General features: G+C 38.4%; 1 protein-coding gene across 1 annotated transcript; it reads left to right on the top strand.

Annotated features, from left to right (window-relative positions):
• The first annotated feature begins 360 nt into the window (after positions 1-360).
• SAV1 (salvador family WW domain containing protein 1) lies at positions 361-21162 on the top strand. Its single transcript, XM_081340079.1, has 5 exons — positions 361-809; positions 6545-6988; positions 17592-17862; positions 19698-19841; positions 20051-21162. Exons 1-5 carry the CDS (start codon positions 716-718, stop codon positions 20250-20252), a joined length of 1155 nt encoding a protein of 384 aa, XP_081196205.1. The 5' UTR covers positions 361-715; the 3' UTR covers positions 20253-21162.
• Positions 21163-21645: the final 483 nt, after the last annotated feature.

Below are 21645 nucleotides of genomic sequence, written 5' to 3'. Positions count from 1 at the left end.
TAAGCCCTTTTCCTCCGAGCCACGAGGTGGCGCACTCCCAACCGCCAGGTTGCGCTTTGTTCAGTTTTTTTATGCCCGCGAGTGGTTTGCTATTGTCTCCTTCTTAGGGCTGAGAGAGAGTGACTGACCTACGGTTACCCATCTGGCTTCGTGGCGAAGGCAAGACTAGAACTTACCATCTCTACCCTGGTGCCTGAACCACCAGCACGCCAAACTGACTCAGCGAGAAACACCCCCCCACACACACACTCACACACACACTCCACAATTTCCAGCTGCTCTTCCCCCTCCCCTCCTCCCCCTCCCCGTCAGCTTTCAACGCTCACAGCGCTGGCTTCCCATTGTTCCTTGCGCGGAGCAGCCGCTGTTCCTTCAGCTCACGCTGTGGGCGGGAACGGAAAGTTTAGTCGGGAGCTTTGCGAGTGAAGAGGAAAAGGAGCGCGGGGCGGGGGCGCGCGGGCGCGCGCGCCTCCTTAGAACTCTGTCCCACCCATCCAACTCTTTTCCCCCTCCTCCCTCCCTCCCGCCCTCCCTCCCTCCCCCACCTCCCGCTCGCGCTTGGGACGGGGAGACGTGGTGCGCGCGCTTGGCGGTCTGAGGGAAAGTGGCGAAGGCGGAGGGCGGCGATGGATCCTGACCGAGAAAGAGTCGCCCGGGGACGGCGCCGGTGGCTCCTCCGGCGGCTGTGAAGGGGGGCGGCGGAGGGGAAAAGGGGATGCTGTCCCGGAAGAAAACGCGCGCCGACCTCTCCAAACCGGGCGAGGTGCAGGGCAAGTACGTGATCAAGGAGACCAGCCCGTTGCTCCGCAGTGAGTTGAGACCTGCTCGGGGAAGGAGGGGAGCGACGAGGGAGGGAGGGAGGGAAAAGAGAGGAAAAGGAAAAGCATCCCCTCTTCTCCTGAGGGGAAGGAATGGGCCGAGGGGGAGGGGAGGGGAGGGGAGGGGGGAAATCTCAAAATCGCCGGGATGCTTCTTCCAAGGTGAGGACTCACTTTTTTACACAACGGTGGGAGAAGAGACCCAACATTAAAGTTTACGTCCCGGAACTTCTTTCAAGCTTTGTGTAAGCCAGCTTAGCTTCTACGTTTTTTTTAAAATAGGGGCAGCAGCTTCGAAAAGCAGTTTTGCTCTTGCAAATAAAAGCCCAAAAAAAAATTGAGATCTTTTGAAAGATCTTTAGATAACGTTAGATCAGTAGAGGGTGCTGGTTCTCGTTTGTCTAATTATAACAACAAATACAAACTACTCCTTTTTGACCTCAATTTAAGCTCTTTTTAAAAAAAAAACTACTCCTGGGGGGTGGGGGTGGGAGAGAACCCAAAGTAGAATATTTTGTGAAATTGGTCCTGGTACTGCTTGGCAAATAACTCAGATATGCTCGCTGACAGAATTTTTCTTAATTCTGAGCATATGTCTACTAGCCAGTGTTTCATACGTTTTGGAGCCCTGGGGGAAATAATGTATATTTGCCAAGCCTGAAGTCTGTCCACCCCTGTCAGAACTTCAAAGGCACAGATAGGCAACAAATTGAACTTAAATCACCTGTAGTTGTTGCTGTCTCTGCTCATTTCTTTAAGGAGTGAAATTGCTCTTGTTCAAAGGCCAAATGTGATCTTAGCTTGTCACCTTATTATACTCTTTAAAGGATTATGCATGGTTAACCTAAAGCTTTCTGGTTTGAAGAGAAAACAGCTGTGACTGATCTCATTTCATTTGCAGGGGGAGAACAATTCTTTTGAATAAATTGGGGGGAGATGCTGGTGATGATTGGTTATATTTTTCTTATCTTGTTTATATAGCTAAATCTGACAAGAGTTCTCATATTTATGGTCTGTATCACCTGGGAAGCTGAGCAGGACATATCTTGAACTGATCTGAAATGAGTTCTTTTTACAATGCATAATTATATTGCAAAAGCCTGCTTGAGTTGATAAAATAAAATGTTCTAGTTAAAACTGTGGTTTGAATTAAATTTTCTTGCCCAGAGATGATTTAATTTTAATATTAGCATAAAAAAGGATGGTTTTTATCTCTTTTCCATAAACTTTTAGTTGCTTTGCAGTAAGTAGAAATGGAATAAGGACCTGCCGGTCTTTGGTTTTATCTATCAAGGTAAACCGTTAAATAAACATTGTTTTTATTGAAATGAAGTTCTTTGATCAAAAGAACTCAGGTAGGGACCAGTAATTTTCCTTGATTTTTTTGAGTCCTGAATGCCCTGAAAAGAAGTTTGAAGTTATAATCTGAATTAGCCAAATGTTTTTATTTCAGAAATAAATACTATTCATTGGAAATGTTATTATAGTTTTCAAAAAGCCTACATGATGCTGGCTGTGGCAGGGATAATTAACAATTATTTCATAATTATAAATAATTAACATTCCAATAGCTGGCTTAGATATACAATTAAGTTATATCTTGTCTCTGATTTTTAGGGGAATTGGGAAAGGTTGAATTTGGTATAAAAGTCAAGACATCTGATCAGAGTTTAAAGAACATGTAGCAGAAGAGATATAGTACCAGAATTTCACATTAATTACTATTCATTGCTCAGTGCACATTAATTATTAGTGCTATCTCTAACTGCCCTTAGCTCTGTGGGATAAGATTGGTTGATATACAAACTTGGAATGTGGCTGTTTTCCTGTTGACAGATGAAAAAGAGGCAAAATGAATCACATTTAATATTAATAAAGCTAGAAATAGATTTAGATCATGCTTTGTATAGCAATCTGTGCATGTCTGCATGTATTTGTAAGTCTCATTTTTGCAGCTCTCAGACTTCCTTCTGACCATCATTATCTGAAACTGATAGCATAATTTCCTATGATTTTGAGGGACAAATAGATGAAGATAGTAGGATATGCGTTAAAATGGGTAAAAATGAAACTCAGCACTATTGCCACTGGTTTTGCAGCCCTTAGTTGCCCCACACAAATACTAATTGTGGCCTAAGGCTTTAAACAGGGTTATTCACGTCTATTTTAGATGAAGTTAATCAGTATAAGCTAAAATAATTTGATTTATTTTGCCTTAGAGAAGAAAAAAGAAAGATTTTCTTACTGCTTTCCAAAAGAGCTCCCTGAGGTTCTTTTATTAAACTATTTATTCTGTTGCTGTGGTGCTTAGTTCTGATTTAAAAGAAAGGGAAATTAGATTTTGGTTCAGTTTGGGTTCACATGTAGGAAAAGGTCTTCTCTGTACTGTTTGTTACCAGGTTACAGAAGTGTGAAGAATCTAAATAAAACTAGTTTATTTAAAACTTAGTTGAGCAAACTTAACACTAGATAAATTTAGTTATTGTGATGGAGGGAGAATTAGAGAGGGCTAGTCTAAGAGAATCACTGCCAGTAGTGAAGAATCTGCTGGATTTCAAATGTTGAACTTTTGTCTTCCAATAGCTTCAGCTCCCAGGCCATACAGTAACTGGAAAGCTGCAGACTCCTTTCTTCTGAGGCTTGAAAAATTATTATAGCATGTTCTATGACAAATTCTCATAACTGGACATTTCGGGAATTACAGTCCAAACATAAGGGCACTATGTCAAGCAGGTTCACCCTATAGAGTTAAAAAACCTATATCAATCAATATTCATAAGACAACAGTGCAATGCATTTGTATTAAACACAAAATAGTCTGTATTTGTTGTTGTCTCCCCCCACCTCATTGTTTCAAAATACACTAGCTCATGCTGCATTATTATGCTATATTGGAATAATAGGAAATAATTAAATAGCTAAATTTAGTAGAAACGTCAATAATGTAATGTGTCACTGTTTTAGCAATGTTTTATGCAGCTTTAATTCCTTAATTTCAGAAATAGACATAGATGATTATCATTTGTTTTGCACATCATGATAAGCCAGCATTTTACCTGTCTTGTGGAAGTACCTGTAATTACTGATGATGTGCAAAGCAACTCACTCTGATGCTTAGAAAGTGATGAAAGTAAATGCAATATATTTATTTATTTATTTATTTGATTTATATACCGCCCTTCTCCTGAAGGACTCAGGGCGGTGTACAGGGCAATAAAAATAAGAATACAGGTTACAAGATTTAAAGTTAAATGATTCTGCCCAATGTTGTAGGTTAGTTAAAATAATGTTAAAACCCAAACCCATCAGGCCAGGCCGACTTGTTCGAATAGAAAGTTTTTAGATCACGCCGGAAGGAGCGAAGGTCGGGGGCCATCCGGAGTTCAGCCGGTAAGCGGTTCCAAAGGATTGGTGCACCCACTGAGAATGCTCTCCCCCTGGGGGTCACCAGCCGACATTCTCTGACCGGTGGTACCCTGAGGAGGCCCTCTCTGTGGGAACGTACAGGACGGAGGGAAGTTGACGCCGGCAGTAGGTGCTCCCATAGGTAATCCGGACCCATGCCATGTAGGGCTTTGTATGTCATCACCAGCACCTTTAATTTTACCCGGAAGGCAACTGGAAGCCAGTGCAGCTCACGGAGCAGAGGTGTAATATGGGAGTATCGGGAGACCCCCAAAAGAACTCGTGCAGCTGCATTCTGTACCAGCTGAAGCTTCTGAGTGGTTCTCAAGGGCAGCCCCATGTAAAGAGCATTGCAGTAGTCTAGACGAGAGGTCACAAGTGCATGGGTGACTGTACGCAAGGCATCCAGGTCCAGATAGGGTCGCAACTGGTGCACCAGACGAACCTGGGCGAAGGCCCCTCTAGTCACAGCTCCTATATGATCTTCTAAGGAGAGCTGTGAATCTAAGAGGACACCCAAATTGCGAGCCTTATCTACGGGGGGTAATAACTCACCCCCAATATTAAGAGATGGAATAATCTGAATTTCCTGACATGCCGGTATGTACAGCCATTCAGTCTTGTCCGGGTTGAGTTGAAGCCTGTTCCTCCCCATCCAGACCCGGACCGCTTCCAGGCAACGGGACATCACGTCGAGGGCATCACTGGGGTGGTTTGGGGTCGAGATGAAAAGCTGGGTATCATCAGCATACTGATGATATCCCACTCCAAAACCACGGATGATCTCACCCAGCGGCTTCATATAGATGTTAAACAGGAGAGGTGAGAGGACCGACCCCTGAGGAACTCCATAAATGAGAGGTCTCGGGGTCGATCTCTGCCCACCCGCTAACACCGACTGTGAACGTTCCAGAAGGTAGGAGGAGAACCACTGAAGAACAGTGCCTCCCACTCCCAATCTCCTGAGACGCCGCAGTAAGATACCATGGTCGATGGTATCAAAAGCCGCTGAGAGGTCTAATAGGACCAGGACAGAGGAACAACCCCTGTCCTGAGCTCGCCAGAGATCATTCATCAGAGCGACCAATGCCGTCTCCGTGCTGTGTCCGAGCCTGAAACCCGATTGGTACGGGTCTAGATAATCAGTATCTTCAAGGAACAGAGGAAGCTGATGCGCCACTACGCTCTCAACAACCGTCGCAAGAAAGCGAAGGTTGGAGACCGGGCGAAAGTTGTTTAAAACAGCTGGGTCCAGGGAAGGCTTTTTGAGGAGGGGTCTCACCACCGCTTCTTTCAAAGTTGCGGGGAAACTGCCCTCTTTCAATGAAGCAGTTATCACTGCATGGATCCAGCCTCGTGTCCCATCCCGAGCCACATAAACCAGCCAGGAGGGGCACGGGTCCAATAAGGACGTAGTGGAGCTCAGCTTCCTCATGATCTTGTCTACCTCGTCCAGAGTCACAGGATCGAACTCTTCCCAGATAACATCAACAAGACTGTCCATGTTCTCATCGTCAGATTCTGCCCAGTCGGAATCCAGACCGGTCCGGATCCGAGCGATTTTGTCCAGCAGATGTTGGCTAAATTCCTCGGCACGACCCTGTAAGGGATCCTCCTTCACCTCTTGATTAAGGAGGGAGCGGGTCACCCTAAACAGGGCGGTCGGGCGATTATCTGCGGACGCGATAAGGGTAGCAAAGTAATTAGACCTTGCCCTCCTCAACGCCGTGAGATAAGACCTCGTAAAGGACCTTAGTCTTTACCCTTATATGGGTAAACAATGTTTACAACCATGTTATATTGAACAGTGAATGTACATATATCAGGGAAACTCTACAATCCAGCTATCTAATGTCTAACTGGATCATGATTCCAGAAATATCAAAAGTATAGGTTGTATTTTATAACATCCCATAAACTGCCTGAACATAATTTAGCATTCATGCTTATGATAGATTCATAAAGTGGCAGTGCGATACTTTTTACCCTGGCCATGGTATTTATTCATGAAGAAGTGAAATTGTCTAAGTTGTATAAAAATATGTAGAATTACCTTACTTTAAAGAAAATGACATTAAAATGTTACTAAAAGCTTTGATTCCAGCATTGCCTTACAAGCTTGAAACAAAGTTTAAATACCTTGTGATTTCTTCCTTAAATGTTGTTGGAATTGTGCAGTTTGGGGTTCATGTTCACATAAAGGGCCTCCTTGGGGGCTCTCTGTTTTACAGGGTTTAAATTTTAATGTACCCACTCTTCATTAACATTTGTAAATATCCCAAGTTCTATGTATTTACTGTTACTATAACTTTCTGCTACAGATCTGATGCCTTCATTCATCCGTCATGGTCCAACCATTCCAAGGCGAACGGATATCTGTCTTCCAGATCCAGTGCCTTCTGCCTATTCAGCAGGTGGGGACGGAGCCCTTTCCAGACATCAGAGCTTTCTAAGGACTCCAGTGCAGAGGCCTCCTCATGAAATAGTACGGCGGGAAAGCAACAGGCTATCTGCCCCTTCCTACCTTGCCAGGAGTTTAGCTGAGGTCCCTCGGGAATATGGCTTATCTTCACAGTCCTTTTTAACAGAGGCCAATTCGGTTACTGAAAATGGAGATGCTGGATCCCGTTACTATTTTGGTCACTTTTATAATGATCAAAGACGACATCAACTGGTGGATCATGTTCAGGAAGAATATAGATATTATGAACATAATACTGACCTCATCCAAAGGATGTCACAAAATCAGGGAAGACACAGTTCAGGCAAGTATCATGGGGTTTTTTTACACATAAATTCTATTTTTGTTTTTTGGCTCTTTGTAAAAACATCTAAACAGTATTTTTATGCTTTTATTAGTAGAATTCAGGATTGATTGAACATACCAACATCTGAAGCTGCCTTGCATTGGGTCACATAAGAACTGTGACCATACCCTCATATTTTTATTGACATTGCCGTGATACCCTTGGCTTAAGAATCAAATTATTATGGAAACAGCAAAAAACTTGGGTGACAGCTGTGAACAAGAACAATACCCTGTTAGTGTGTAAGAGGACCTGAACTGAAGGGCTTTGGCATTTCCTCCACTAATTTGGATAAAGAGTTGATCTCAAAGAACTAGTGTAATTAACACCATTTAGTGAGCCAGCCCATGGACCCTTTTAAGAGGTAAAAGTAAAGGTTTACTCTGTCTAGTTATGTCTGACTAGGGTGCGGTGCTCATCTCCCTTTCTTAGCTGAGTGAGCCAGCATTGTCCAATGACACTTCCATGATTATGTGGCCAGCATGGCTGTATGCCGAAGGGCACAGAACAATATTACCTTCCCATCAAAGTGGTATCTATTTATCTACTCACATTTGCATGCTTTTGAACTGCTAGATGGGCAGGAGCTGGAGCAAGTAATTAGCTCATCCCTTTGCACAACACTCAGGTCTCCAATCTGGGCTTTCCAGTTGACAAGCTCAATGTCTTTAACTGCTGAGCCATTACGCCCCTTTTAAGAGGACCCATATGGAATCTCAGCAACAACAAAAAAAATACTCAGCTCTGAATGGTTCTTTTTCTTTAAGCTCCTTTGTGTTTTGCTTGTTGGTATTTGCTTTTTCAAAAAATGGGCTTTATCATTCTGATTTAAATTTGTTAAACTAGGAACTAATGTACAATTTTATTCATTCTACTAGACACACTAGTAGTTTTATCCTGCTGCCTCCACAGCACATTTCCTTTTTAGCCTTTTAGTATGTTATATGTTTCAAGCTCAAAACTGAGGTGTAAATTTTTATCTTCATGAGTGACTTTCATCATTCTTAGCAGTACTTTCTACTCTGATTCCTATGGTTTGGCCTGAGTCTCATCTAAATCTAGTTATAAAAAGAGATTCTGGCTAAACAAACCATATTCCAAGCAGTGTATTGTTTCATGTCCTTATTGAAAATATTGAGGGAAAGAGTTTTAATTTTAGGGAAAGCAACTGATATATTTTAATTTTATATGTTGCTATATAGCATTTTAAAATATAAGGTGCATACAAATTTTTGTAAGTATTCACTCTCATTGGAAGCTTAGATTTAGTAACAGCACCTGCATTGGTATTAATTACTTTAACCATTAAAAATTCTCACTGATTGTTCCATCTACTATAAAACATTTTTCCAGTAATTTGCTGGATTATTCAGGTGGACTTTTGCAAACTTGGGATGAGTGGCAATTTGCTTTCTGGAGACCACTAGTATTCTCCTCCCATACATGCGATTCTTGTTCAGTGTTTTCATTATTATGGACTCATGAACCCTGACATCATATAATGCAAGAGTGACCTACAGATCCATTGCTGTCAACTTAGAGCTGAGTGCTACATTCTGGAGTATTATATCCTTTGATCTTGGAAGAGTAACATACTGTATTAGTTACTCTAATGTATATTAATAGGACTTAAATGGATTTAAATGGAGGATTTAAATTAAGCTCTGATCACTTTATAGATCACATTGCTGTAGGATTACAGATCTGAAATAGGATTTTCAAGCTTTCCCCACTGTGAGGTCTACTATTCTACTATTTCACCAGATCAGAGATAGGCAACATTTAAGAGGCCACGAGTCAAATTCTGCTTCTGGGCAGGCTACAGAAGGCCATGGTGCTACCAACAGGAAAATATGGGATTGAATATCTTGATGCTTTTTATGTTTTAGAGAGATTTTAAAGATGAGAATGAAGACTTTGGGGAAGGTAATTCCACTCTCACCTTTAACTGACCAAACATAAAAGGGGAAAACCCCATCACTTAAAAGTATATCATTTATTCTTTGCATCAAAACAGGTATATTTCAGCAGTCTGGTTTTGCTTCCCAGAGCCCTTTTACTTCCATTATGATCTGAATCTTGGAAAAGAAAGAATTGAAAATTTGTTCTTAAAAAGGGTCATTTTGTTGCCAAAAACAAAAGGTTTTATTGGAAGTGTAATCTTGAGGTTCTGGGAGATTGCATGCAAGCAACTTGTTGCCTACCCTAGCTTAGCAAGATTTATTTGTGCTTGTATATTGAAAAGTCAACCTTTATCAAAATACAATGAATATTAAGCACAAAGCAGTTTTGTGCCCAAGTAGGCAGTTTAACAATTTAGAAACTGCTATTAAAGTGGTAAGGAATACCAAAGTTTGAATCTGAGGAAAAGCTAGATAGTAAAAAATATTTGTCTCAGAAATATGATTTTGTTTGCTTAAAAACATATCAGATCTGATTTTTGAATGTGGTTTTGTGTTTATGGGATGCAATAAATATTTCAGTACCACTTGTAGAATCATAGTCCTGGGAAACCCATAAAGTGTTCAGAGTACAACACATTCTGTGTTGTAGTCAATGGGATATATAGATTTGTTATTACCAGTATGTATTTATCATATCTTACTCCAAATTGTCTAGAGCAGTTTGAAGAGAGAAAGGGATGAAATTGTCAATTTTGTTCCTCATTTTTACAAAATATGGTTTTATTTGAAGAATTTCTGAGCCTCAACAAGGCAAATTGTTTATAGTTTTCCCTTATGTTATATATAACCTCATCTTCCTGTAAGATAACTAAGACATTCCTGTTCACTCCAGAGGCAGGGCTGGAAACCTGTTGGAAAGAGATGGCTCCTTTCCCAGTTCCTCCCTCGCTCCAGAGATTATGTGCAGTGTTGACTATCCTTATCAGTCATATATCTTTTTTTCCTTTGCTTTATTTTGCTTTCTTTTCCTCTTTCCATTTTTCCCTCAGCAAAACCCAGGGCTAGCAAACTCACAGGTAGCAACACATCAGAGCACTTTTATAATAGCAGAGGGTGAGCAAGAGGGTCATCTTTCAGTTCCACTTCAATCAAAGCTGCAATTCCCAAGTCATCAGCTATGAGTCCCATCATTGCTCAATCCCGTCGCCAGCCTTTTCAATAGTATAGTATTTTCATCTGCAGTCCCCTTCCTCAGATCCTTCTCCTTGCTCCTGTTGTAGAAGGCAAGAAGCAAGTGATTTAGATATGATGGTGACACTTCTCTTCAAACCCATTCAGATAAGAAAGAGGGTGAACAATTCTTAGATGAGGAAGGGAACCTACAAGGCAGTCTTTGAGTCTCAGATTTTCTAAAAAGCAGATTATCACGATTGCTCCGGAGATCTGTAAATTCCTGGGCCTGGAAGACCCAGAACCTCATCTCTTTCCCAGATCTCTGATGGGCTTGCTGACAGTAAAGTCATTCCCATGTTTAGCAATCCATCACCTCTCTTTCACCAGAGCATAGTCCCTGGAGCGTAGCGTAAGCCCTATAGGTAATGAGAAGTGTTTATTTCTCGCCTCTAAACTGTATATTTTTCCATATCCAGTTCTACACCTGCTCAAATACTTCAGTGCATCTTTTTGTGGCAACCTTGATTTCAGGAGCTATCTTGAGTAAATATCCAAAGCCCCCCAAAATTGGGAATATGCAGTGCAGAACACATGAGACAGGAACTTTAGCTATAAGAGTTTCCATGGCTATCTCAAGCTTTTGCCAGTTCTTTTCTCTGTATGCTAACCCAACCATCTGGAACAAAGGATGTTCAGGTCAGACAGACAAATTAACCAAGGTGCTCACCTTCATAGCAAATACTAGTCTGGACAGTGCCCAGTTCTCTGAGGCTGGCGGCTAATATAGCTACTATATGCAACTATTACTGTTGCTGCTATAAGCAACTATTTCTGATGAACAAGAGTAGATTCTAAATCCAAAACGCATGGTCCATTTGTCAGAAACCTCTGACCTTAGTTTTAATAGGGATTTGGCATGTCCCTTTTCAAAATGTTCTAGCATCCCTATAGGAAAACAGGACATAAAGGGTCTTTTTCTACATAAGAAACAGGGCATCAAGCCCACTCAGGAATTATTACCAAAAAAAGATGAAACATCTATGGCAAAGAGCATTTAATTATAAGATTTTTATATTATGTCAATCCAAAAACTAAACCAATATAGAATTTATATATTTTTAAACTTTTCTCTGATCTCTCTCTCTGGGTTATTTTGAAGCTGGGAAATTAGTTATCTCATTCCACAGGAAACAGCACCAGAAATTCTCCTCGTCCTAGCTTTGAAGTGAGTATATATAGAGAGCTAGGGAGATGTATTTGTAATAAATATTCAAAAACCATAATGTAAACAAGGGTAGAATGGGAAGGGAGATAGTAAGAAGACACTGATGATTTCTCTCTAATTCACTGAGATATAAGAGGGAGAGGAGGACTAGCACAATTGGACTTTAAGATTTTGTATTATAGCCTCTCTCCATAAATATAGTTTTGGTCTTTCTGTGGAATGTGTTTCCTGATCTGGTCTACGTCAAAGGGCTGACAGTGGGACGGAAATTCCCACTTAGGACATCTATTGCTGTGGTAGAAAAAGGACTACTGTGGCAAGTTCAGTGTAGCATTTTGGTTTGTTTAGGAAAATACACTTGGTATATATAGCATACTCAGATTGTCAGATCTTGAAAACTAATTATTCCCATCACTTTTATTGGACTCTGATAATCTCCTTCCCTGTTGCTTCATAGAGTATAAGTTTTAATGACCATGGGCATGTTTGGTGTCACTGGTGTTTCTGTTGTGGGAATTTAGTGGTATGACTGGCCTGACAGTGGAAGCGAAATGAAAAATTGCTGGACAGTCTGGTTGCCTTTGTTTAATTCTGTGGTTTGAAGGCAGTGACATTAAGACAGAGGAAAGGAAGGCAAAACGACAGCTAGTGCCTCAGCTTTCTCATGGTTCCTTCTTAAGGCATTGAAATAAGAGAAAATAAGATGTTTCAGTGAAATGGCAGGAAATTACTTTGAATTCTGTTCTCAGACTTTGTAAGAAAAGAAAAGAAAGTTTACATCTTTGAGAGTTTGGAAGTAGATTGTTTCATTTACCATTGGCTAAGAAACAGTTAATATATGAGTGGATAGAAGTAAAAATGTGGATTGTCTATTCTACAGAAATAAGGACAAAGTAGAAATTTTAAAATGAGAAAGAATGGCAGACTTCATAATATCCTCAGGCATTTACTCTGTGGCTTAGACACCCCCAAAATATAATTCCATGCTGAATAGTTAAGCTTAAATTCTTTTTCACATTTTGTAGACACAAAAGTTCTAAAAGAGGGTTTTCACATTTGCTGAATGATTATAGTAGAGAGGCGTTTTTACCCAATTACTCTTCAAATTTAGGAGACATTTTAGTACTTCCAAGAACATACAATGTAGATTCTATACATGTATATTTCTTAGAGTGAAATGGATGGCATTTTAACACTTCAGTCAAAATGCATCTCAGATTCTTTCGCTGTACAAGATACTTTCTGGTAAGAAAAAGATTGGAAAAAATAGGAAAGTTCTTGTAATAGGATAGATTACAAGATGTATAGATGATGCAATTCCCCCACCATAACATTCCTTGAATGAAGTTTTTGCATACCAAAAGGCTTGTCTGGAAGCACTCTTGGAAATATCTCATTTAATAGAGTAAGATTGTTTTAAGTCAAATCAAACCAGATGCTCATATTTCTGTCTCCCAGGCCCTTGTATTACAGTCTCTATCTACCAAGGAAGAAAAGAATGTGTCCATACAGCCACCATGACTCTTAAAAAAAGCTGGAAAAATCATACTGAGCAAATTAATGGACCACTACTACCACACATCCCAAAAAGCATTACATCAGGCAGTTTATTCAAAGGCAGTACCAATCACCACAAAGAAGCGTCTCATACAAAGCATATTCATCCCCACCCCCTTTACCAGTGCCAAACATGGACATTTACAATAAAACCTAAATGAAAGCTAGTCACCACAGAAATGAGATGCTCTGCTGGAGTGACCAGAAGAGATAAAATCAGAAATAAGATCATAAGAGAAAAGATTGGCATAGAACCAATCCTAAACTACATTCAAAAATAGCAAATAATTTTTTCCCCTCACCTGGAATGCATATCTTGGGATTCCATACCGTACAGGGCATATACAAAAAGAGAAGGTCAAAGAACACAAGGCAGACCCAGAAGAAGATGCTAGGACAACATCAATTAACAATGGTTGAGAGACTTCCGGTTTTGCACAGTAGCGACCAGTAGCAGACTTGCGGATTCTCTGCACCCCCGCAGCTAATTTCGCCCTGCCTGGGGATCCTAAATGGGTCTAAGTTGCCCCAGAGAGGTGACGAAGAAGGGTGCTCCAGTGATTCTTGAGCGGCAGTGGCCGTTTCATTCAAGTTGGGGAAAGCCTTCTAACCCAACAGGAGAAAGGCTGGCTGTATTGCATCGACCAGCCCAAGCTACTTGCAACCGAAGTCCAAAAGCACTAACCAACACAACTGTGAATAGTGTGCTTGAAACTGGGTGAGGAATTTGATCTTCTCTTTTCTATTTTACATTTAATTTCCTGGAAAAGATCCCCAAGATGCAAAAAACCTCTGAAAGGGAAGGAGGGGGATTTCCGCCCCATCCTTATACTAATGGAAGCGGCGAATTAATCTTTTTATGGAGTATCAAAATATATGGAAGTGAAATAAATATAAAACCTGAAACTTAAAACTTAAATCTGGATAAATCTAAAATTGTTTTAATGGTTAAGACTCTCATTTCAAAGATAATTGTTCATTTTGGAAATTGAAAAACAAATAGTTGCTGACACCTAGTGGCAGATGAGAACTATGACAGCTATGACTTTAATATAAGACTTGGCAAAATCTGGGAAAAGTTAATCTGTCTGTGACCTTCAAAGCTTTAACAACAAAGAACAGCTATGAAAAAAAAGACAATAATCTGGGCTGTAAACAAATAGAGAATTATAAATTTTAGAAAAAAATCTTTTTTGAACTATTTGGATTACAAATATCTACCTAATTGGGACTCTAAAGCTATTTACAGAGAAAAGAAAGGAAGAAGAAAACTCAAATTCTTGGCTATCATGGATCAGAGACATGTAGAAAGAAAACAAATACGTCACAGGAGGAGATATATAGTATACTGCAACTAATTCAACCACAAAGAAATCCAAACCAACTTTGAAAATATAAATCAATCTATTTCCAGATTAACTCTACAACAAAAAAATTCCCAGAAAACAACAGAGAAGGAGCAGATAAAACAGATAAATGGATATAGAATTGAGAATAGAGACTTAAAGATGGAACTTAACAAAAAAAGGAAACATGATTTAATCCTAGTGGGGAAAAATTCACAAGAATTGGGAAAAACAACTTATCCCTTAAAACTACAAAATAAATCTGAGGACAAGAAAACAGACCGGATAAAATGAACTGTAGAGATGTCAGGAACATTAGAGAGAAAGGAAATGATAAGAGAAGCGGAGAGAAAGAAAAAGATTTTCATCAAACAAGGAAAGACAGAAATCCCGTAGAAAGACACTTCTCCTGGTTTACTTTTTATATCTACAGCAACATTTACAAACATACGGAAAAACTTTTTGATTCAGCAAAATACATTGATTAAGAAAGACACTGGGCAAAAGAGAAAGACTAAAGTGGAAAATAAGAAAATAGATGATGGGACTTACCAGAGAGAATGCTTTAAAAAGAAACATTTGTTTGAATATAGTTAAAGAAATAGAAAGGTTTTGGAATATATATGTCACTCTAAGAGGAATGAATTCTCTAAATATAATATAGTATGCTTTTTCCCTTTTTTTCTCTTTCTTGATATGAGTAATATAAAAAAGTTGAAATTACGTAGATAAAGGAAATGTTTTAGATATTTAAATGTGATTGAATTTAAGAAAATTATAATGGATAAAAATGTTTTGAATAAGTGTTAAAGGACTAGATGACTAGATATATTAAATGGAATGTTTAAAGATTAAACATATTTTTAATTATGGTTAAAAATAAGAAATTTAGGAAATAAATACATATTAGCTTACGGGGGATATATATTTTAAGTAGTATGTTATTTTTTATGCTTCTTTACTCTTCTTTTTTTCTACTGCTTTATTTTTTAAGAAATGTAAAAGTGTGAGATGGTTCATATGGAAAAATAGAGTTAAATTCTTAAATGTAATTAAATTTTGAGAAAATCTTAACCAGTAAGAATATCTAGAATTTGGTAGGAGAAACAAATTAAAATAAGGACTATAACGGGATCTATGAGAAGGCAACCAGAATGATTGGATAGAAAAGAAATATTATATTGATGTGATTATTATTTTAGGACTATTGGGAAAAAATATAATTGTTATCTATCAAAACAATAAGAATTGTGTTAACTCAATGTTTGCAAAAGAGGATATTTTGGGAAAAGAAGAAATCAACTAAAACTATTATGGATTATAGAAATCAATTGTTAGTGTTTGTTTTACAAATGTAACCCAGAAAACACACTGTTCACCAATTATTAAGTGATTTATGTTTTTAAAAAATCAATAAAATATATTATAAAAAACAATGGTTGAGGCCACCAGAAGAGCAAGAACCAGGACTTTGTATCTCCTTTGATACCCGAAGAGGAAGTAAAGAAGTGTGTTCAATGATGGGGAATGACATAGAGTTGCAATATTATTAAGCTAACTGGGTGCAAATGAGTGGATAACTGTTTCTTGGAAGCAGCAATTCGTACAATCACAATATTATACTTTTTAGCCTCTCAGCGGTATCATGCAGTATCTGCAACATGGTTGCACTGTCCCTTCATGATGACTGTACTGTACTAATGGCTTGGATAAGTAAAGTTTTTAAACGTAAAATGATCTTCGGAAATTTTGTTTTTGTTTTTTTTCATCCCTCTCCCCAAAATTAACCACTGATAGGCTTTGATCTAAAGTGTTAGCTGTCTTCTCTTTTCCTTCTAAATTGGCCAAAGATGCTGAGAGGGTCTCATAATTCCTGCCAGCACTTAAAATAAGCCAATTTCTCCTTAAAATCAAATACTTGGGGAGAAGCTAGCAAGGGAACCTGTGATCTTTATGGGTTGATCATGTTGTGTAGAAAATAAGGGCAATGACCTTGACATATATATGCAAAAATATTACTTAGGCAAAAGGAGATGAAGCAATCCTGAGAATAAGACTATAAGAAGGCAAAGGAGATAAAGCAAATCAGACTTGCATGATTCTATTATAGGCTACTTTTAGACTTCCTGTGGAATTGATTTCCTGGTCTGGTCTACCTAGAGGAGCTGACCAGTCTTGACATATCACTGATAAGAGTAGCAATTTGATCTACTTTACAGTAACAGTCTCTTTCCGCCATCAATGTTTTCCTCTAGGAAACGTGAGCCAGTTGGTCCTCTTGTTTAGAGCAGTAGTGTAGTACATCATTTCTGCAGGTAGCCAATATTATTTTCTTTGACTTCCATTATACCTTCATCCTTTCTCACATGAGAGTGATAGAAGACAAAGGCACAAAGTGATGAGATGGTAGATGAGAACTAAGGACCTCCCCTCCCTATTAACTTAGAAAATTAATGCTGTTTAGAATGTACTAAATTACAGGAAGTTTAATTAAGCCAATAATTAAACTTTCCTTAAGTATTGGCTAATGGAAATATCTTTTCTGAGACTTCATGCGCTAAAACCAAAGGAGGCTCAACTTTCATTTTCCCTCTCTTAATTTCTTGGAAAACTTTGGTTCCAAGTTTTCTGACATCTTGGAAAACTAACTCCTCAATAAAAAACCCTTTTGTTTCCAGACATTCAGTTCTATATGACTTGTGACCTCAAGTATCTATTTCTTTTTGTTTTCCTTATTGGAAACCATTTGAACTGGAACATTTGAAAACTCCTTTTTAGCTGCTAGTTTATGTCGTTTAGAAGATTTTATATTTTTGACCATGTCTTTTACATTGTCCTCAGTGTTATTGAGTCTTATGGGTAAAGGAAGGTTACAGTGTTTCTTCTAAGGGCAAGCTGTACTGTACTAAAGCAAACTCTGATCCACAATTAATGGGTCATATGGTTAGCCCCTGGCTTACATTGGACTTGGAAAGTACACAAATTTAGACCTAGTTAGTACTTATACCCGGACAATACCTGGGATTTAGGCTAGACTGGGAAATCAAAAACATCCTGGAAGAAGGCAGTAGCAAATCCCAAATGTACTGTTACAAAAAAAATTGCATTCATTTGTCAACAAAGTCCAAAATTGAACTGACTAAAATATACTTTTCATAGTTTATTGATGAGTATATGTGAATTTCTGAAAGCAAAACGAGAATGAGTCACGGATACATTCTCCAAATAGAAACATTTACATGAGGAAAAAGGATACAAAGGTAATCTATTATGGAACTGATCACAACCGTCTGCTTTTCTGAGAAAAAAAATTACACTGTTAAATATTATTTGCTTTATTAATATCCCATTTCCAGGCATTGGAAGGGTTGCTGCAACATCATTAGGAAATTTAACAAATCACAGTTCAGAAGATTTACCTCTCCCTCCTGGTTGGTCAGTAGATTGGACTCTTAGAGGAAGAAAGTACTACATAGACCACAATACTAACACAACACATTGGAGCCATCCACTTGAGCGAGAAGGGCTGCCTCCAGGATGGGAACGTGTTGAATCAGCTGAATTTGGAGTGTATTATGTTGACCACATTAATAAAAGAGCACAATATAAACATCCTTGTGCTCCCAGGTAATATACTTGTGATCTTCACTATACAATTTTTGAATAAATAGAGATAACTGCTATAAGCTAATCAATTTCTTTATTGCTTTTATGTATTTTCTTACTTATTTCAACTTATAAAGACTATGAATAATCAGCAATTTTGGATTTTTTATGTTTGTTCACAAAACTTGTCAAACTTGTTTGGTATAAAGCTTCAGAAAATACTCCATATTTAATATGAAGAGTTTTCTAGCATTTTTGGAAACAATTGAAGCTTAAAACTCCTTCATGCAAAAAATGGAACATTTTCAAACTTTTTAATCAACTACAGGATATTGAATAACCAACAATTATTAATAAGAGGCATCTATTATCCATCCTCCCATCTCGCTTGTAGTAGAGAAATTGACATTATATACAATTATCTCTATCTCTGTTCTGTACTCTGAAGAATATATTTAAAAATATATTTTTTCTGGCAAAGAGCGTGAGTAGACCAATGCTCTTATTTTACAAACAGAAAATACTAAAATGGAAAGAATTGTGGTGTGCCAAACCTAGATTAGAAAACTTGAACTGAAATGGATTCAGGACTCCAAATCTAGCACTGACTTCAAAAATGGTCTGGTAAGGTCAGAGCATCACTTTTGCATCCTTCTTGAGTTGGGGAAATCTAATACTGGAAATTGTATAAATCCCCACAAATTTCTAAGAAGGGCCATAATGTTTAATTTTATAATTGGCTCAAAATGAAATCTTTAAAAAACAGAGCACTCAAGTCAAAATGTTCAAATCCTGTGGTAGAAAATGATTCCTATTATGTTAATACTCCTAGATTTATGTGAATTTAAGTTTGATATTAGTAATTGGAGCTTTAACAAGAGGAATTGTTGATCACTGCTATCCAGAGTTGCTGGGAGTTGGGCTGCCTGTACATTTTAATAAATTATTGGTATTATTAATAATAATTCTCCTTCTCAGATGTACTTGTGCATCTTATAGAAATTCTGCAGATCTGATAGAATGTAGTAGCTTGAATGCCCAGGAGGGAGAGGGTACATTCCTGAGGAATAAACAGCAACTAAATCCAGATAGAGAGAAAGATCCAGTGTGAGAGAGAGAGGGTGAAGACAGGCACTTCCTAATAGTTCTTATATATGATAGATGCAGATACTATCAGATAGATGCAGATAGCAGAGTGCTTCAGTTTGGCAAGATTCTCTCTATAGGTGAGGAACAATAAAGAACTCAGCTTGGAAGAATCACCACGTATCTTTCTTGGTTTTGAGGGGCTGTAAATCCTCTTGGGCAGAAATATTGGACTACTGTATATGTTTAAATAATTTGTATGTAGGCAGATGGGTAAATATGAGTTTACAGAAATTAACAGTAAATTTAAATTACAACTCAGTGGCAACACTTAGCCAATGTAGGCTGGTATTTCCCCCCCCCCCCCCAAAAAAAAGCCAAGAAAAGTCAGATTTCACTAGTATTCGAGTGAGAGATTCACCACCAAACTTGAATGCTCTAAAAATAATTTGGAAAGCACTACTGGAAACCACTTTCATATTGTTGCCCCAAACTATATGAATGTGTCACTGAATCACCAGGAGTCAGGTTGATTTGAAAGCATGATTTGCTTTTTTTTCCTTCTAAAAAAACCACTTTCCACAGTTTCTAATCACTTAAGCCAGAAGATCTGTGATTGGTCTTTGGAAGAGTCTGGACCAGAATTTAAAAGTCTCAGGAGCATCCGTCTAGCCACGTCTTGCTCAGTTTAATGTTTTCTTGGTCACATACATCGCTAGACTATGATAAAAAAAGATTTGCTGTCTGCTTTTTGGTATGTTCCTTCGCAGCGTTCCTCGTTATGACCATCCACCTCCTGTAACATATCAACCACAGCCAGCTGACAGAAGTCAGCCTATCCTTGTACCTGCCAATCCATATCACACTGCAGAGATTCCAGACTGGCTGCAAGTCTACGCTAGGGCTCCTGTGAAGTGAGTATTGCTTAAATGTTTTTTCCCCCCCTATGCCTGATGATAGATTTTGTAACGTAACAAATGTGTTATGTTGGAAACTTAAAAGACAGAAAGTGTTGAGAGTGTGCTTCAGTACAGTGTTATAAATTAAAATGTTTCTGATATATTCAGTGACATTAGCCTTTCTTTTACATGTTTGCTTTATGTATTCCTGCATTTTCTCACAGGTACGATCACATACTGAAATGGGAACTCTTCCAGTTGGCTGACCTGGATACCTATCAGGGAATGCTGAAACTGCTTTTCATGAAGGAACTGGAACGGATTGTGAAGTTGTATGAAGCGTATCGCCATGCCCTCCTCATGGAACTGGAGAATCGCAAGCAAAGGCAGCAGTGGTATGCGCAGCAGCACAGCAAAAATTTCTAAGCTCCTTTTTTGCTATGGACGTTGATGAAGGTTATTAGAACTCTAAAGGACTTCTTGCTCTCCTTAAAAAAAATCGTGAATGAGTGCTTTGGTTAAAAAAGCAGCTTCTCCATGGATCTTGCACCTTTTGTAATTATCATCTTTGTGCATCATGGCTTTTGAACACAAAATGTTTGTTGTATAAAAAGCTAGTTTCCTATTCTGAAAGCCACTGTTGAGGAAAAAGGCAAAAACATCTCTGTGATTATTCTGTCTTTCATGTTTTTCTAGCCAATAGTTCTACTTTGAAGAAGCAAAATTTCCTTTTTCAAATGGGAAATGTCATTGCACATTTTTCTTGAAAGTAGGCATGTTTTTAAGAAATCTTAATTCCCATTGCACAACTGGTGATTTCACAGGTGGTCTTGTACCAGGAGGATAAAGAGATACTTCTGCGACAGCAAATGAACTGTAAAGTTTATAGCTTTCATACACAAGGTAACCATATAGGGGTTTTTCCAGCAGTTGCCTTGCAGAATAATAGTTTTCTGTTTGAACCAAGCACTTAATAAATTACTGCCTTATTTTGTTCCACTTTGTTCCGATTTGCTACTGGGCATCTGAGGAAATGCCATATGTAGGCTGGTGGAAGCAGTTTGTAGCTTTGGAAGTATTCTAGGCAAATAAGGACTGAACCAGCATTCAAGTAACTGTAAACATGATGTTGGAGGACTGGGTTCTCTTGACCATATGCAGTAAATTTTATCATAGAGTAGCAGTGAACAGTTTTATAAAACCTTTATTTGGTGGCAAAGTAGTTTTACATTCACAACTTCGGAGCAACTGATTTTCATCTATTTTCATTTTGAACTGTTGCTTATGACTCATCTATGACATCTTTTTTTTGTAAAATAAATGTTTTTGTTTAAAATTTGTAATGTATTCTATTTCTAAATTTCATACTTTTTTGCCTTGTCAACAAGAGGTGGGCTGTGGAATGGATTGGTCCAAACTGGATTGCGTTCATTATCCCATGTTGAAGAAATTTAACTTTAAATGCCTCTACATGTGGTAATGTAGGACAAAACACCATTCATAGGTCTTGTGGGTATGTTTATGCAATATGCTTAGCCGGATTACTGAATTTATTCATTTTCTGGATTCATACAAGCCATGTTTCATAAGCTTGCCTCATAGTCTGAGTTTGTGTAACATACTGATCTGCAAAAATCTAACTAGAATTAATCTTAAATTCACCCTATAAAAATTGAACCCTACACAATCCAATTTTGATTGTTCTTTAAAAGAATTTGTACAGACTTTTCCCCGAAAGAGGCTGCTGTTAAGGAAAGCAGAATTACAACTCTTGCAAGTGAAACAGATGCAGTGTAAATCCTTGTATTTAGTGCGAGAC

The sequence above is a fragment of the Vipera berus genome (assembly GCF_964194415.1).
Source record: "Vipera berus genome assembly, chromosome: 1".
Lineage (NCBI taxonomy): Eukaryota > Metazoa > Chordata > Lepidosauria > Squamata > Viperidae > Vipera > Vipera berus.
Note: the sequence above shows the minus strand (reverse complement) of the source record. Positions and strands in the feature narration are given on the sequence as shown.

What these genes read in the sequence shown, in the direction of transcription:
- SAV1 (XM_081340079.1), top strand. Translation starts at nt 716, where the DNA reads ATGCTGTCCCGGAAGAAAACGCGCGCCGACCTCTCCAAACCGGGCGAG. An exon ending in TCAGGGAAGACACAGTTCAG is followed by an intron (nt 6,989 to 17,591) that starts GCAAGTATCATG and finishes TCCCATTTCCAG; the next exon opens with GCATTGGAAGGGTTGCTGCA. An exon ending in AAACATCCTTGTGCTCCCAG is followed by an intron (nt 17,863 to 19,697) that starts GTAATATACTTG and finishes GTTCCTTCGCAG; the next exon opens with CGTTCCTCGTTATGACCATC.